The sequence below is a fragment of the Tachypleus tridentatus genome, chromosome 12, assembly GCF_004210375.1.
Source record: "Tachypleus tridentatus isolate NWPU-2018 chromosome 12, ASM421037v1, whole genome shotgun sequence".
Classification (NCBI taxonomy): Eukaryota; Metazoa; Arthropoda; class Merostomata; order Xiphosura; family Limulidae; genus Tachypleus; species Tachypleus tridentatus.
Genome location: NC_134836.1, coordinates 99,283,927 through 99,303,501, shown reverse-complemented (window position 1 = coordinate 99,303,501; position 19,575 = coordinate 99,283,927). Strand labels below are relative to the sequence as shown.

Genomic DNA, 19,575 nt, shown 5'->3' with positions numbered 1-19,575 from the left:
TAAAAAATGCTTTTCCAATGAATATTACAAATCAAGATATTTGTGATTATTTAAATAAAATGTCCTTCTTGTATCTTTCATCAAAAGTAGAAAAACATTTCTTTTGTTTTACCATGTGTACTGGAAAGCAAGTGCTGGGGATTGAAAATCAGTTAAGAAAAATAATCTTGCAGAATGAGCTGGAAGTAGAATTAGGATATGTCTTTTAAACCACTGTGTAGAATAAAAAATCAGTATCATATATCTTTTCATATTTAAGTTATAGGTTATTCAACTAGGAACTTAAAAACATGTATGCAAGAGCATGTAAATTTGAGATCTACTTCACATCAAATATTAAGAGACATATGCCATACAGTTATAATAAACTTGTAAACAGAGAAAATTTTAAAATCTTGGCCAGGGCTAATACTGAACAGAAACTAAGAATAAAGTGTAATAATCGATAAACCTAGATTAAAGAAACAAAGTGGTACAATCATCTATGTAGAAGGATGTTTATCTGTATATTATAATTATTTCTATTATTCAAATTCATCAAAAGTTAAGTGTCAGTTAGGCAACTGGTGCAGGAGTTGAAATCATTCAGAGTTATAAATTAAAAAACTAAGTTTGTATTAGTATTACAGACATTATAAAGTACAAAAATAATACTTGCTTTTTAATATTTAGTTTTACACAGAAAAACTTTATTAGTCTTTTAAGTATAATTTAAAAAATTAAAAACAATCAGCTTTTTTTACTGTTTCAATTACATAATGAAGGAAGGATCTATTCAGTGTGTGTTTTTCAGTTTCATATGTATGTTTTTTAAGTATTGAGAAAAAAGTGCATATACATTTGCTTTGTAATATTCAATCAATACTACAAAACTAGTTTAACTTATCGAAAGTTAGATTGTTAATTAAGAGAATATTTTATTTGTAATCACTAATTTAATTGTATAATTACACCAGAAGGAAGTAAAATGATAAAGCTTTCTGTTATTTTTGTTAAGGTTTTGGTTGATGGACTGCAGACAAGTTAGTGAAGTTGGAAAGTATGCAGCTGAACTGTATAGAGAAGCAATCTATGTTCCCTTCATGGCCAGGTTTGTGGTATTTGCCAAGCGTTATGAACCAGTGGAGGCTGAACTTCGAGTATTTTGTATGACTGATGACAAGGAAGAAAAGACATTAGAGTGTCAAGAAAACTTTACTGAAATAGCTAAGAGTCGTGAAGTTGAAGTAAGTATTTACATTTGTTTGTCTATGTATAAACATATAAATTTAGAATTGTTCAGTCTTTCTGTGCCTGACAATTCTTATTATAACTATGAAATATTGATCAAGTTTCAAATCAGTGAACATGCCTAATCTGTGTTCTATCTGAATAGGTTATGGAGGGGAAATCTCAGTATCTGGAATTTGCTGGAAACTTTGTACCGGTTACTAAGGCTGGAGAACAGTTGGCTCTTAATTTTCAGGCCTTCAGAGAAAACAGATTACCATTTGTAGTTCATGTCAAAGATCCCCACCAAGATCCTATGGGTAGAATAGCTTTTATGAGAGAGCCTAGAACAAGCCGTGAAGAACCTTTACAAACTCCCATCTGTAACTTAAACATATCATTGCCTGACATTTGTAAGGTAGGGGTCTGCTAATTTTTCATTTTGCAAATTTGACAATTTTTGTTTGTAAATTGTTCTTGAAATTTAATTGTTTAACATGAAACAAAGGTTTTTGTTTGTTGATTTATGTGGATTATAGAAGGCTAGACTCACTTGTTAATAAAAAATTTGGAAGGTGTTCAGAGTTTATGGATACTACAATTAATGCTTAAGAACTGTAAATATGGGTGAAAGCCCAGGTTCTAAGAATTCTTCCTGTAATCTTAGGTTACTTATATTTTTTCCATTGCAGGATCTTGTATTTTAATCTGAAATCACACACTAAATACTAGAGCTCCTCCACCTCTTAACCCTATAGTTTTTGACACTATGTTTAAATTCCTAGTTTTATATTTTCATTAATTATGTGTTTTGTTCATTTTAAAAATATATTTGAATAGTTTAATCATTTTTTAAAAGTCTGATTTGTTGCCTGGATTTTGAAAGGTTATAAGAAAAATGGCATGTATAAGTGCCATCTTGTCTCAGCAATGTGTCTCTGTGGGGAGTGTGCTGATTTACCTTCATAAAGCCATCATGGGCATTAGTAGTTAAAGTATAGGCATAAATGTTAATAGGCAAAGAATCTCAAAGAAAAATTAAAAATTAACTATAAGTTAAAGATATAGACTTGAAATTATGCATATAAGAAAAATATGACTATTCTGGTGGATTTCTTTTCTAGAAATTAAAGATATACATATTTTCAATTGTTAATTTTAAACATTTCATTGCACTGTTTCTTGACAGTAATAGATAAAATCATGAAAATGGAGACTAAAATATAAATATTTGCCTTAAACACTTTTCATATTCACTTATGAGGTTCTAGAGATTATACAAATGAAACTTGAAATGGTTTTCCTAGCCATTTTAATCTGTGAAAAGGATACCAATTTCTTTAGAATGAAGATTTCAAAGAGGTAGACTGTGTATGCTCAAAGTTTCATATTTTTTAAATCTAAATGCATATCACTTACAAAGCTTAACAAATAATAGTTGAATTCTATGGTGTCAGTGTATTTATTTGTGATTTTTTTTGGTTATTCAACTGTGTATATATATATATATATATATATATATATAAAACCCTAAAAAAATTTTGTTTGGTATCCTACACATGCAAAATTTTAAAAGGCTTAGCAACCTATGTCTAGCAGCAACTAAGCATAATGGTTGTAGAGAAAAGAGATAATAGTTTGCTTTACTTCTTTATATTTTTCCTGTATTTTAAGAAACACAAATTCAATAATTTATTTCTAAATAGTAATAATCTATATACTTATATAATGTATAATAATTGAAATGTAACTGTATATTACAAAATACAACTCCATTAAATAGTGGGAAGGTACCAAAGGATTGGAAGTTAGCTAATGTAATTCCTTTCTTAAAGGGAGGTGATAACAACTGTCCCAGAAACTATAGGTTTATTAGTTTTATACGAGTCATTGAAAATGTTTTAAAAATTCTGTTAAAAGATGCTTTGCCAGTGTCATATAACAAAGTTTAGAATTTTAGTGGAGAGTGAACATGGTTTCAATAGAGGAAAATTTTGCCTTGCAAATCTTCTGACATTCTTAGAGAACACATAAATTTTGGTAAAGTAGGAGTCATCTTCAGCTAAGATAATTTCATTTTCTAGCAGGGTTTTTGGTTACCAGTTGTTTGAGGCAGACAACCTAGTTGCTTTACATTGTTAAATACCAAACAACCAACCACGGTGGTTGGCCTTTTGAGTGGGTTACTTTCAGATATTGTGGAGTTTGAAATGAGTTTTAAAAATCTTAATAAATATATGAATGATAAATGGTGGCTTAAAGTTTGGACATTATTATTTTTTTTAGGTTAATTTAAATTAAAGTGTGGAACCACCCAGATAGAACAATAGATCCTATGTTGTCCCAAAACATTATTTTTAATTTTTCCTTTCTCTTCTTCTTTATGGCAATACATCAACTGGTGCATGTGAGCTTTATTGTTATTATTAGATGGCAACTCTCTTCACCAACACTTTGCACAAAGGAATGAAATGATGCCATCTTGTTTATACACTTCCATAATCCAGGTAACAACAAGTAAAACTGATAAAAAAAATCATTAAACGTTTAAAATGTGATTTTTAAAATACAATTTAACTGTTTATCTAACAATAGCATATTCAGGTAAGAAAATGCTGTGAGTGCTATAGTTGATCAAGAGAAAACAATACTAACAGCAGTTACATTTACATCAATCTGAACAACCACTGATGGTATATATTGTAAACAGTGCTTTTTCTCATGAATATATGCACTTGTGTCAACTAACTATATGAATGTTGTAGATCTTAAGGCAAAGTATTGAAGTTGGCATGGTACTTATCAAGGGTTGGAAAATTTATTTCTTTTTCCCAGGAAATACAATTGTGAGACTTTGTGTCATATGTTTTAATAGCCCAAGTAGACCTCATTCAAGTTATAACATGCATTATAATGTTAATTCATTGATATATGTTGATAGTAAAATAGTTAATTAAATTTTGAATGTAACATATGAAGAAAGGAATTTAAACATGGCCTCAACAGCATAAGGGTTAAACGATTGAAAGTAATCCTCCATCAATTTTCTGATGGGTTTCACCTGTTTGCTTGATTTTTAAAGCCAAAAATGAGGAAACATTCAAAGCAGTAATCTGTATTTAATTTTAGTTTAAGAATTCTTATAATATCTGTTCATGAAATAAACTAGTGCACTTTTAAGTTATTAAGTAATTATTTAAGTTATTAAGATATGTAATTTGGAGAAGAAAATTAATTATTATTTTGTAAAATAAATTGAAGAAAATGAAAACTGATGAGTTTTTTACTATATTAGATCATTGGTTATTGATGTTGTAACCCAAAGAATTTATGTTAAATTCAATATTTTACATTTTTCCAAGTTATTTTGTGGAGAGTGATATAAAATACCAAAAGTTATTTTTTTTCCATGAAACTGAAAATTAACAGAGTAATATTAGACTTAATGCATATCAGTAGATAATTAAAACAACAGCTTCATTATTTATAGAGGGTGTTATTTGAACAACCACTCTTTTATTACTGCTAAGAAGCTGAAACTTTGGTTACTTTACTAAAACATACTGATTCATCAGGTGCAAAATGAAGTTCTATAATAAATATTTAAAACATGGTAGTACCAAAAAACATTTAAGAATTTTTGTAAATTTCACCATTAATATTAATATCTTAAAGTTGGTTCATTTTATTTGAACTACAAAAAACAATATTGCCATTGAGTGAGTAGTTGTAATTTGAATATTATGAACTCTTTTGAAGTATTAAGACTGATGATGGAATTTAAGAATATACCAAAATATCCATATTAAATATGTTTTTAATATTTATTATAAAATACACTGGTGTTATCTTTCTTCATCATTGTGTTTTACAAAAAATACATTTAGTCTGAATAGCATATTTTATTTGTTTAAGATTGAAAAGAAACCAATACCAACAGAAACTTTAACAATGGAAAAAAAATATGGTTTTGTTGAAGAAACAGGACTAGGTAAGGATAAATATATGAAATATTTTACAAATTAAGTGAATTAAAAATAAATTATCAAAGAAAGGTACTTCTGGATTTTATTTTGAATTAATAGGTATCCCTGAAAATTTTCTCCAGTAGCACAGTGTTATGTCTGCAAACTCACACCAGTAAAAACTGGGTTTTGATACCTGTAGTGAGCAGAACACGGATACTCCATTGTGTAGCTTTGTGCTTAATTCACAGTAATCAATCAATTAATAATCAACTTCTTAAAAATTATTTCTAACTTGTATGTTTAAAACTTATTGATAGAAGACTTTAACACTGGTGGTCACTAAAAAGACAATTTTTTGATTTGAGATTTTAAAATGTTTACAAAAAAAAAAGTATATTCTCTCTTTTTATGTCAATCCAATCACTTATCAGACTATTTAATCAGACAGCTTTTTACTTCCATATTTGAAGTAAAGAATAATTTAAGATTTTTTTATAATATCATTTTAAGACCAAAACCAGATTGTTGCTTTAATTTCATTTAAGTTTCATTTCTACATTGTGGGAATTACCAGTTTCTAATCTCATGCATTTTCCAAAATGTGTTATTGGATATTGTTTTTAAATAGTTTATTTGAAGTAAAAATCAGTGAAGAGTCAATTATTACTTACTTAGCATGTCCGGAACTCATTCACCGTGCAGACCTTCGAGTGTCTGATATTGCTCAGGGTTTAGGTGATGACTGGGCTCAGCTGGCTGACCAACTCGATATTCCTGAATCTGATGTAATTAGTATCAAAAAGGAATACCCCAATGATACATCTCAACAAGCTTTGATGATGCTTCGTTTGTGGATCCATCGATCAGATTCTCAGGCAACAGGTTAAAAGTCCTTCTATTTAATCTACTGCCAGAAACAATTTGATTATAAAACGACTAGAGGAAGGTCTCTGTATGAAATAAATAATAATTTTTTACTACAGTTTCTCACTTAGTATTATTTTTATCTAAATAATACTAAAACTGTTTTATTATTTTTGTGAAAACTATATTATAGTATTTTGATTGAATATTCTTAAAGATAATGAAGTGATTTTTCATTATCATATTAAGAATACCCACTGTATTTAATTAAATGCTTTTGGAAAATATTTTGTGGTACATAATCTTTAAGTGATTTATAAATAAAAGGTTATAAAACTTTAACTTAAAAATGTGGAGAAATTAACTAAAGCTTAGTGATAGAGGTTAATTTTAAGATAAAGATGTAAAATAAATAAATTTTTCTACAAAATTTAGATTTAAAATTATATTTTTTGTAACTTGGTGCATTATTTTGGCTGTTTTCTGAAGGCAATAGTTTGGAGAAGGCATTAAGAAAAATCGGTAGAGAGGACATTGTTAATAAGTGCATGTTTAATGTAGAAGTTATTACTGATGATGTAGAGAAAGCAGTTGCTAAAGCACATCTGGACCAGTCAGGTAAATACTTGATTTTAGATTTCTTTGTTTGATATTTTTTTGTCACATGTTGGAAGTAAATCTGTACAAAACAACTCAAAATCATAATATTACATTAAACCAGCTACAAATATAACCAACAAGGAAAAGATAATTATTTGGAAATACAAGATTTTTCTTTGAAAATAATATTAATTCTCAAAACATTTGGTTTCTTTTCAAATTTTTTGGAAGAGAGTTGGAGGTTAAAACTATGTTTATATACTTGTCTAAATAGTTGTCTTAAAAAACAAATATATATCATGTTTCTTTCAGTCTTAACTTTCTCCATAAATGTTTGAGGAACCTACCAGTAATTAACATAAGAAATTAATTAATGAAAAGAATTAAAAGATTTTTCCATGTCTAGATTATAACTGCTGCTTCTATATATTTCTAATAATGTGCATGGGTGATTCAACGTGCAAAAACAGATACATGTTCCAATTTGTTGTGCACTTGTTTGTAATGTATTGTAAACTTTTCTATGTCAGTGCTTTGTAAGCTGGTGTATTGATTTACATGTGACAAAGTTGAAAAGTCATTTTAATTGTTTTTTAGGTATAGGGCATTATATTTTTGGAAGGTATATGTAGGTGATGGAATGTGATATACGACATTTATATTCTTTGGTATTTGTGAATTGAAGTAAATTAATTTAGCTTCTGAAGGTAATCATGTTTTAGTATGTGCAAAATCATCAGAATTATGGCAGTTCAGTGTACAATAATGATAACAGTAATGTGTACCTTAAAGACTGTTAATATTAATTTGATTAGCTCTCAGCAGTCTTTACAGCTGTTTTATTTGCCAGTAAATACTTGTTTTATATACATTTGTATATATTTTTGTATTATATTTTTCCATTAATGTTTTTGTCAGTCTAAAAGAAATTGTCTGTAAGTTTTGTACAGAATCATCAAACATAGTTTCTTTAATAGTTTCATTGTTTTGCAAAAGAACCAAATTAGTTATTATGTAAGATATATCTCTCAAATAAATCAGTATGGAGAAATTACAATAATTCATCTTCACTGTGCATTGATACAATTAATTGTTTGTTCATGTAGGATTTGATACCTTGAAAGATGAACTTGGTTCCTCACGAGATACCTCATTACAACAAGATATTTCTTTTAATGTGTCTTATGATGAACTGGATATAATGAAAGTATGTGTATTTCATAAAACTGAATAAGTTTTAATGTTCACGTGTTCTTTTTACATGCAATCTTTTTGTTGTTGCTGTTGCTATTTTTATATATTTTGTAAAAGCAATGATTTTTGCATATAAACTTGTATTTGTTTATTTTTCTTTTTACTCTTCATAAACTTGTATTTATTTATTTTTCTTTTTACTCTTCATAACATAGCTCAAAAGAAAAATATGATCTTTACTTAAGCCAACCAAAAATAAACGTTTGTTTATTGCTTAATAAATTCATAAATTAGAATTTGGAAAATATCATTAGAGAAAGTAATATACATGTAAATACAAATGATGATAACTTCTAGTAATTCTGTAGTCAAGGTGTATAATATAAACTAATGGACATAGTTAGTTATAATAACTAGACTCTTTACCAAAATAGCGTGTTACAGTAAAACAATTCTAGGGTCTCATCAAATTATCCCCGAACAAGTAATCACATTTGGTCATGCTGTGTCTGTATCTTGAATATTCTTGCAGCTAAGCTTCCATTGCAAAATACATCATCATAAAGCTGTTATGCTCAAAGCACATCACTCTTTCCTACATCCTTCCAATAATTTGTTTAGCATAATAGGATGACTGTTTTGCAGCTCCCCATTTCAACAGTACAATCACACAAATCCATAGATGCTGTATCAAGCAACTAGGCCAATATCTTTACATAGAGAATATTATGAACACCTATTTAATTCTCCAGCCATTTGATGTATGTAACAATTAAAAACAAGGCATGATTAGAAGTCTTGTTTTGGTGTACCCACACCCTGATTGCCTAATATCTAGATACACATAATGTTTTATTATGTTGTGCATTGTTGGTTTCATTCTGTCAATATCTTTGCTACTGACCTTTGTGTTTGTGGATTCTCGTGTGTAGTCAGATGGCATACTTTTTGTGATCTGAGTTTAGAAATATTTTGCAAGAGAAAGGGCTATTCTAATACAATGTCTCACCTCCTCACACACTGTAATTTTCCTGAGTTAGTACTTCTTTCTTTTGGCACAATTTTTCAACATTCATGACTAGCCTTCTACCTTCTACTTCTGCATATCTGCATGTAGGTTATTATGCAGCAGCTCTCTGTCATTAAGAGCACGGAACAACCCCTTTTGTAACCAGTGCCATCATCACATTTGCACTCGTTAATCGTTTCTTGATTGGCAGTATTACTATACTGACATGCTTGTTTTAGCTTGCAAGTTTGTCAGTATATTTCTTTTTACTACAGACCTAGTTTTTCTTTACTATGCTTATATCTCTATTTTGCTGAGGCCTTTTTGCTAGTGTATTGTGGATCCCACTGCGTGGTGAGTGGTACCTGACCAGCTATGCTTTTTTTTCTTGAAAATCACTGTCCATCCTGTAACATTATAGCTCTTCCTACTACAGCCCCCCTTGATGTGGATTCCTGTACGTGATGAGGGGACCTCCCAGAGAAGGTTCTGTTCTTACAGTTTACCTCCTCTGGGATCTAAACATCCACCTGCGTATGCAGTTTGCTGTGCGTAGTAACCCGTGAAGGGGAAGAGAGAATCCTGATGGTTGAGTGGTCCAACTCCAACACACCACTTTGGCCCAGAATTCCTGTAAATGGGCAGTCTTGGGATGGCCCCCTCAGGATCAATTGGCTATTCCATTTGGGCCAGGGTCAACTAAGTACCAGCATACTAAACTGAAAACGTATTTCCAGTAGATACTTTCCTTCTCTCCCACTTTCCACCCATCTACACCACAAACCAGCAAAAGTGGGAGGGTCTTCTGGCTAATCTTAAAGTGATTACCAATTGCAAATGTGGTGAGGAGCTGCTCCATAACCATTTACATGTGGATATGCAGAAGCAGGAAGTGGAAAGCTAATGGCAAACAATGAAAATTTGAGTTCATAGAGGGCAGTACTAATCATAAAATTATTTTGTGAGAGGGGTGTCTTTTGGATATACATTTTCAATGTAGGAAACATTAACGTTTATTAACCTATCTTTTTCATTTTAATTAATTAATACAGTTTTAGTTTCACTAGTAGCTTGAAATTCTTAATATTAGATACTTTGATCATTTAAGCCTTGAGATATTTAATGTGTGGGCTGGTAGTTAGTTTTTCTGAATTGTGAATTTGGGAGGTTAGTATGCTGTAAGAGTGATAGGTAAATAGTAAGAGGATATTGTTAAATAGCTGTCTTTCTTCTAACTTATCAGTTCAAAATTTGAGATTGCCATATAGAGATAGTCCTTGTAAAGCTGTGTGCATAATTTTAATTCTAGATTTATTGTACAAGTGGTCAGTAATTATTTTCTGTCTGAGTGAGTCTTAAATTAGTCAAGATAAGTTTAACTACAAACCTTTTCATGATCCAAATCTCCACAGGAGGCAGAATCTGCTGAGGAAACCAGCAGTGAATCTGATTCTGACCATGAAAAGCAGTTGCCTAGTACAGTAGAAAAGATACCAGAAGATGGTAGGTGATTAATCTAATTCAGTTCTTCAGTCAGCTGCTACATGCATATGTGAAATCTGTTTACTGAGTTCAATTGAGTTGCAGTTTTGTAAATTTTTAATTTTGTTTTTTTTGTGAAATATGTGCTTGATGTTCCTATTCCTATTTTAACAGTCTCGGTTAAATAATTTTTTGTCTTAAATTAGGTGTTTTATTAGAATATTTCAAGGAGATTCTGTTGATAATGTAGAGTTAGATTTAGCAACTTTTTGTTTACTGATAATTTATCTCTAGCAAAAGTAAATATTATTTTAAACTAGATAAATATATATATAGTAATATGGAATATGTACCTCTGTACTTTGTTGTACTCGGTAAAGCTATTAAAAAAAAATTGTTTTATTATTTTAAACGTATGATCTTTTTGCTTATTTCAATTCATAAGTTTAAGTAATGTTTTGTGAAAAATATGTATTTTTATTTGTTTATTTTTATAAATGATAAAAGGTATAATCAGAAATAAATACATTTCAAATACAATACAAATATTCTTATCACTTTCAAAATTTCTTTAGCAAAAATGCATATTAACTTCAACAAATTTCAACTGAGTTCATTAATATGTAAGTCAAACTGAAAACATTGAACTCAAGCCTCAACTTATAAATCAGTAAAGACTCCTTAGTATGGTGACTTTATTCATCATTGGATCTAAGGAAAAACTTAATCAAATTAGTATTGGCATGTGTGTTTGTTAAGACTTAACTAAATACCTAGCATTAAGATATGAACAACACTTTTGTAATAAGGAGTCTCTGCTGATTTATGAACTGAGGCCTAAAATCAGTTTTCTCAGTTTGGTTTATAACTTACTAGTAAAGTTTTCAGATGTAACATTCTGTTGAGTTATTGTTTTGTTTTCTTTTTTAATTCTGTAATTAGTACAAGAGGCAGGTATTTTATATTAAAATGATTTTGGATATGCAAATCAGCAAGTTATGTGACTCTCAAGGCCAAAATAATGTGTGTGTGTTTTCTTATAGCAAAGCCACATCGGGCTATCTGCTGAACCTACCGATAGGAATCAAACCCCTGATATTAGTGTTGTAAATCTCTAGACTTACTGCTGTACTGGGGAGGTTCTCAATATAATGTCATAGTAGAATAAGATCTTTTAGAACTACATTTGATATTGTTTCATAAGTAAATGTGATTCCACCAGAAATTGAGATCTTTTGGAAGGGGTACACAACAGTTGTTTCCAATGCAACATTTTCATACACTCAGACTATAAGCATGATCTCAGATCAAGTATTTATAATTTACAATAAGGGAATATCCAGTGTACTTAATGGCATTAGAAAACAAAGGAATCAGCCTGGGACACCAGGACCATCCAGCAAGAGATTTGCAACAAAATGTGCTTTAGCCATGCGAGAATGTTTGATGTGACTGGCATTACAAGAGTAACAATAAAATTCTACTACTCAATTACAATAGCACAAGAGGTGGTGCTGCATACTCTTGACTAGCTGTTTTCCCTCAAGTCAACCAGTTTGGCTGTCATGAATATTCAAAATAAACTATTGTATAATATCTCTGTTAGGTAAAATAATATACTGAGCCACTTACACGACAAATTATTTCTTATTGTATTTATCTTTTATTAACTTAATTTTTAGGTCTTCATATTCAAAGTATCTGTATAATAAGAAACTTTATGAGAATTTAATCCATTTCTGGCCCGGCATGGCCAGGTGGGTTAAGGCATTCGACTCGCAATATGAAGGTCCCGTGTTTGAATTCCTGTTGTACCAAACATGCTCACTCTTTCAGCAGTGGGGGCATTATAATGTGACAGTCAATTCCACTATTCATTGGTAAAAGAGTACCCCAAGAGTTGGCGGTGGGTGGTGATGACTAGCTGCCTTCCCTTTAGTTTTGCACTGCAAAATTAGGGATGGCTAGCACAGATAGCCCTCATGTAGCTTTGCATGAAATTCAAAACGAAACCAATCTATATATGTTTAAGCAATATTTGTTTGAGATAAATAAAATTATGTCTTGCTTACTGGTAAAATGATTGTTATAAATGAATAATGCATTATTAATCTAAAATATCTTTTAGGTACTCTATTTAAAAATTGATGCAAAGTGTTGAAGTATGTTTAATATTTGATTTTTAGCATATTAGATTGATGGCTATACACATATGAATATAATATCAAATATTTGTTTTTATTTCGTATTTCATCTGAAAATTTTTAACATTTTATTTTTCTCAGTATATTAACACCTGCACATGACTAAAAGGTTTTTCTGGCTTAACACAGTGTGTGATTAGTCAAATTTATTTCATTTTGTTAAGTTATACTTCTTTTAATCAGTATAGTCCACAACTTATTATATTCTTTAATGCTAGTTATGTATGCATGGATTTTATTTTTTAAACTCTTTATTTTTATTCTGCATGTTGTGATGAATGTTGCATGTTTTTGAAAAGTATTCTGATGCTTGCAGTATTCGCTTGCTGAATATAAGTTTTTGTTTGGACACTGTTTCAACATGTGTCTACTCCTGCTTGAGAATGATGGCAGATTTAGTGCTTTCTCTGTAGCAGCATAGCCTTTCATTACCATCTGAAATGCTTAGTTTATTAAAGACAGGAGAAAACTAACCTATTAAATGTTAATGGAGTTTTCAACACCCTATCAATGGCACTTTTCAATTCCTAGTTTGCCAAGTACAGCAGGTGCCTCAAAAAGAGGTAAATATTGAGCTATTTATGAATTTGACTTCTCAAGAGGAACCTGAAAAAGTGGAAGAAAACTTGAAACTAGGTTTTGAACAAGTGTCTGCTTTAGAACCATCAGAAACAGAGACAGAGAAACAGGAAGATTTGACAAAGATTGAAGATGACATTGATAGTGAAGATGAACTGTCATCTTTTGAGGAGTTAGAAAAGCCTTTAGAATGGCTGAAAGATGCTGATTCTGGAATTACGTTACAATCTTCTAACGAACAAAAAGTTGAAGCTGTAGAAGCATCTGTAGAGGAAGAAGTTAAGTGTAAAGAAGATATTTTTGAAACTATTCCTGAAAAATATGAAGCAGAAGAAAAGAAATGGGAAGAACTAGAAAATCTTGAGGAAGAACTTGGAGAGGAAGAACTCTCACCTTTTGAAGAGTTAGAAAAACCAGAAGAACAGGTGAAAGAAGATAATTCAGTGCTTGAATTTGAAACTACTGAGGAAAAATTTGAAATGGACCAAAAGTGGGAAAAACTAGAAAAGCCAGTAGAACTACTTATGACAGATTCAAAAGCCATACCTTTGAGTGAATCAGAGCCTCCTATCGAAGAAAAAGAAGAAAAGTTTCAAGAACTAGAAATGCCTTCAGAAGTATCTGTGTTTGAAGCTGGGTATGTTTTAGATAAATCTCTAATAGAAGAACAGAAATATGAAAATTTAGGTATATCAGATACTAAGTCAACATTTGAATCTGAAGATCTTATAGCAGGACAAGAAATTAAAGAACAGAAATCTGAAGAATTACTTCCACCAGATGCATCTAGAGTCGAACATGTACTTACACCTGAAACTGAATATGTTGAAGTAAAAGATCAAAAGCTTAAAAACCTCATTGTTGAACCTGATGTAGATACAATAAGTGATTCAGTAGAAAGAGAGGTTTTTAAAGAAATTCAAAAAGAAGAAGAACCTAATACTGTACAAAAGGTTGAACCAGAGTTTGTTGTAGAAACAGAACCAGAGAAAGAAACCGAGGTAATAGAAGAACCAAAAATTTTACCTATGGCAGCATCTACTGCTGTAGTTGAGAAAACAAAGTTAAAGGATGAGGAACCAAAAAATTTTGAAGTAAGTGATAAAACTGATTTTTCACATCAGCCTGATATGACCCAAACAGAAGTTGAAAATCAAAACATAAAAAAGATAGAAAATGTAGAAGAAATAAAACCTGACTCTGAACTCTACCAAAAAGAAACAGAAGTGGAAGAACAGAAGTATGTTGAAGAAGAAATGTCAGAATTAATAGAAGAACCAACTATTATACCTATGGCAGCACCTACTGCTGTAGTTGAGAAAACAAAGTTAAAGGATGAGGAACCAGAAAATTTTGAAGTAAGTGATAAAACTGATTTTTCACATCAGCCTGATATGACCCAAACAGAAGTTGAAAATCAAAACATAAAAAAGATAGAAAATGTAGAAGAAATAAAACCTGACTCTGAACTCTACCAAAAAGAAACAGAAGTGGAAGAACAGAAGTATGTTGAAGAAGAAATATCAGAATTAATAGAAGAACCAACTATTATACCTATGGCAGCACCTACTGCTGTAGTTGAGAAAACAAAGTTAAAGGATGAGGAACCAGAAAATTTTGAAGTAAGTGATAAAACTGATTTTTCATATCAGCCTGATATGATCCAAACAGAAATTGAAAATCAAAACATAAAAGAGTTAGAAAATGTAGAAGAAATAAAACCTGACTCTGAACTCTACCCCAAAGAAACAGAAGTGGAAGAACAGAATTATGTTGAAGAAGTAATCTCAGGAAAAGAGAGAAATGTTTCTGAAGCTGATTTTTTTGTAGAAAGACAAGAAACTGGAGAATCTGAAAAAGGTAAGGATATAAATGAACCTGAAATTTTTCCAGATGTAAGAGAAGTTGAAAAACAGGAACTTGAAGACTTTAGTTTAGAAAAACCTGAGCTTATCATACAAAGGTCAGAAGCAGAAACAGAAAATGTTGAGAAAGTGGAAAAGCAAGAAGATGCTATAATAAAACCTGTCATACCACCTACACATGCAGAATCATTAGAAAAACAAGTACTTGATAATTTAGAAAAGTCACAAGTTAGTTTTGTGGTTGAATTGGAACTTGATGATGAAAAACTAAAAATGGAAGACCAGACAAGTAAAGATTTAGAAGAACCAAAACTAAAACCTGCATGGATTGATGAGCCTGCATCTGGAATAGAAAAACCAGAAGTAGAAAAGCAAAGTTTTGAAAAATTAGAAAGACCACTTGAAACAAATGTAAAGCCCACAGATGAAACTGAGACTGTTGTGGAAGATCCAGAAGTTAGCAAACAGAAGTTTGGAGAAGAAGTTTTGGAAACATTTCAAGTGAAACCTGAGTCTGAGCCAGTGTCTCTTTTAGAAAAAACTATTCCTGATACAAGAGTTTCTGGCTCTGACAGCTCTCTTACCGAAGAACCAGAAGAGGAAATCCATCCTCAATTAGAAGAAGCTGTGAGTGAGATAAAACTATCGACATCATGTGGACCAGCAACAGAAGGTATTCTTTAGTATAGTGTCATTTGTGAATATGTGCATGTTTGTAATTTGTGTGTGCTGGAATATTGTAGTACTGAAAAAGTAAATATATTTAGTAGATGGTGAAGATATTTTGCAATGTGTAAATTTTAACTGGTGTATTGTTTGGTGACAAATTTGATATTTGTGCATTATTATCATGTTAATTATAATATCTGTCCCCCTACACACACGTATGTGCACAATGAAATAGGTTAGTTACTGATCATAGTAGCATGTGCTATATTTAGAGAAGTAGCTTCATTACAGATTAGAATTATTAGAAGGTTTTCTTACCTAGTAGCATGAGTGTGTTTAGAACAGTAGCTTGCTTACTGATCAGAGTTGTTAGTAAGCTTTCTTACTTAGTAGCATGAGTGTGTTTACCCAAGAATGTTTTTGTTGACAATATTTTGCTGTGACTCTTGAATCTATTTCAATTTAAGTTAAATAGTTAGCTTTAATTGATGTGTATTTCTTAGCCATTTGCAGAAATGTGTTTTAAAATGAAAGTGTTTGCAAATGTCAGACAGATAATTTACTAATTTTAGTTTAGTTAGTGTTGTTGTCATTATACATACCTAAGCTGTTGCCATGTGTTTTGCACTCTATAAATTTGAAATTTGCTCAACATTGTTGGGTCTCTATTCCCTTGTACATGTTTTATTTAACTTCAAAAGCATCTGTAATTTTTTTTTTTTTTCTGTTCTTAGGTTTCATGTGAATTTTTGTAGTTTAATAAATGATCATATTAAAGTAATCAGAAACAAACACAAAGGGAAATAATTGTAAACACCACAGGGTGATAGTCATCAGAAGACAAATTACAGCAAGACGAATATTGCTCAACTGTGTACATACACTGTGAAAGCTTACAATATATTGTAATTGTTAATGTAAGCAATAGAAATATAGTCCTAAACAAATCACTGGAAATGCATTCTTTTTTTTTCATTTAATCCTCTAGACACAGGTAGGTAAAAGTCCACACATCACAAATTTTACAGTTATATATATTCAAAATGTAATTAAACTGTTTTGTTACCACTGTATGTTAGTGAACTTGATATCAAATTGATGTTAATGAATTAAGTTTTAATGTCATGTAAGTTTTTAATGCACATTTAAGTAAAATCTCAGTCTTTTGTATATCATGTGACACTTGTTTCATCTAAATTACCTAATTTAAATATTCTTTCTACCTCTATTTAAGATTCAGAGTTTTGATAAAAATTACAGACTTACAGTATAAGTATTTTCAAATCATAATCTAATCTTACAGCCTCCAGTTATCTTGATTTACAAAAATATAAATCAGAAAGTCAAACCTTCATACCACATTTTCCTGTTGCATATTATCTTACAAAAAAAAATGTCACTCATTCTCTCTGACATTTGCAACAAATTGTTTGTAACCAACAAAGAGAGATTTTAATTTTCTGAAGGACAGGATTGGATAGCTCACTCTCATGACAGTTTTTGAATTATTCAGCCAACAGATTCAAAGTTGCTATCACTGAGCTCATCCCGACCAAGTGAGGGAAATGTTATAATACTATTATAACTTAGTTATAAAGCTAATTAAATAATAATAGCTATAGGATGTCATTTTATTTGTGTATATTGATATTTTGTATTCTTAGTTGAATATTGGAAATAAATAACAATTTAGTAAAGTACTAACAACAATCTTACCAAAAATAAGGTTAATTTTTATTGAAACTTCAATGACTAAAAAAGAGGCAAAACTCACACAAGTACTAAATAAAAAATTATCTATTTTTGTAAAAGCTACTAAAATATAAAACTTATAAAATTATTAAGATATATAAGAAAACAAATCATAAAAATTAAAGAAAAAAATTCCTAGCAAAGTATGCATACAACCTGCAAGTGCTTTATATAATTTATATGCTTGAGTATCTTTGTTAAGCACATTTAGTAGTTAGACGTAGTTAAAAGAGCAATAAAACCGAATAAATACAAATGTAAACTGTTACAAGTCCAAGACTGTTTAGGATAAATATTTGTAATTTTTTTTCTTACAATCTACAGTTCATTCTAAAAAGCAAAAAAAATAACCTAGATTTGTTTAATATTTTTCTTTGTTGTGGTTACAAGGTCAGTAAAATGGACTGAGCTTGTATAGTGTTAGGGTAGAAAAAAAAACAGATACAATATAAAGTTTACTGAAAAAAAAAAAACTTTCAGACTTTATTTAGGAAGACCTAAAGGTTGTGGACTGTTATTTAGAAAAAGTATTTTTAATATCTTAACTTTGCTCTCAGAATAGTAAGAGTGTGAGTTAGGGTGTGGCTGTAAATTGGTGGATAATCCTTAGTACAAATATATAATTTAAAAAAAAACTGAATTTTTGTGTGCAAAAGACATATAATATTTATTAAAAGCTTCTCAACTTTTGTGAGGATATATTTGCTGTATTAAAAATTATGGTATGCATAGGTTTATGATGATACGGTAGTTAAAAAGTTGTTCAAAATTCTACAAATTATACAAAGAGTTAGCCATCATATTCTTTCTCAGAAAATAGTATAAAAACATCACATCATAAAAACAGTGCTAAGTACTATCCATATCATTAAATATGTAAAAATATCGTGAATTCTTTTCCTCCTTATCTGCTAGTGTAACCAATAGCAACATTCCTTGTGTATAAATACACATTAGTATACAACTAATATCTCATTGGTGGGCTGTATAAAACCTGTTCACCAAATGTTAGATGCTTTTATTAATACTATTTCTAGTTTTTTTCTAGGAATGTTTTATTTGCTTACTTCTAAACACAAATTTAATGCTTTACAGCCCAAAACTTTTAAAAGAAAAATTAAAATATTTTTATCCATTTTAAAATTTGTTTTTGACTGTAAAGCATTGAATGTGTGTTTGGAGGTGAGCAAATAAAACATTCCTTGAAAAAACTAGAAATAGAATTAATAAAAGCATCTAACATTTGGTGAACAGGTTTTATACAGCCCACCAATGAGATATTTTGTCACCATTAGGCCTCAAATTCCCTCATGTGGAATTAAACAACTTGCATCATTGGGATCTGTGAAAATCAACCAAGAAATAAAATATAAGGATTGGGAAGAAAAGTGTCTTAGCACATATTTAAAGACTGTAGTGGAAAATCACCTGTCATCATAGCCTTGGATGACACCTATATCAAAGATGGCAAGAGAATGGATTTGGCATTCATTGTTTAATTGAGCAACAACATTCTGCATAAGGTTGTTGAAGTATTCAAGCTTCCCACAAGCAGCACAAAAATGAAGCTGAAAACTGTAAAATATCTCAATGTTGAGAGCAATTAAATAATGCCATTAAAGCAAATAAATAGCATCATTAACATAACATTTGTGATTCACTCACAGGCAATACTGTATAACATTCAAAAAGGTTGGTTGATGAATGGCAGAAAGCAAAGTCATGGTAAGACCATCACTTGTGTGAATGTATCAGCTTTGCAGAAGTAAAGCTAAACAAGGAAGTTGACGACCTTGCAGTAGAAACTTATCTGGCACCACTCTGCTGGTAGGTTTATTCTTTGCACTAGTATGACAAAAACAACAATCATGGAAGTTCCTCATTTACATTTGAAAAGAGAATGAGAGTGCTGGAAAAAATGTACCTTATAGTTTAGCTAGGACTTGCAGAAGATTGGTAATCAGAACATTAGTACACAGTATAATATCAGTAAAGTAACTTTATTCTGCCTCCTCTGAGGCAGCTTTTGTCCACGTAAGAGGTTAGTGCCTGTTAATCAATTTTTAGGATTGTCACTTAATGGTTCACTCAATCATAAACACTTAATGAGAAGGAGGAAATACAAATACTGGATTAAAAAGTACTTCCAAATTTGAAAAGGATAATTAACAAAGGATCAC

General features: G+C 30.4%; 1 protein-coding gene across 24 annotated transcripts in view; it reads left to right on the top strand.

The window, feature by feature from the left end:
- LOC143234139 (uncharacterized) overlaps window positions 1–19,575 on the top strand; it is a 221,370-nt gene that overhangs the window by 178,452 nt on the left and 23,343 nt on the right. For all 24 annotated transcript variants that reach the window (XM_076471259.1, XM_076471254.1, XM_076471253.1 and 21 more), the window contains 8 exons: window positions 998–1,226; window positions 1,376–1,627; window positions 5,125–5,200; window positions 5,853–6,059; window positions 6,531–6,659; window positions 7,748–7,848; window positions 10,257–10,347; window positions 13,062–15,647. In XM_076471259.1, the coding sequence (XP_076327374.1) occupies window positions 998–1,226; window positions 1,376–1,627; window positions 5,125–5,200; window positions 5,853–6,059; window positions 6,531–6,659; window positions 7,748–7,848; window positions 10,257–10,347; window positions 13,062–15,647 (3,671 nt within the window). The remainder of the gene's footprint in view (window positions 1–997; window positions 1,227–1,375; window positions 1,628–5,124; window positions 5,201–5,852; window positions 6,060–6,530; window positions 6,660–7,747; window positions 7,849–10,256; window positions 10,348–13,061; window positions 15,648–19,575) is intronic.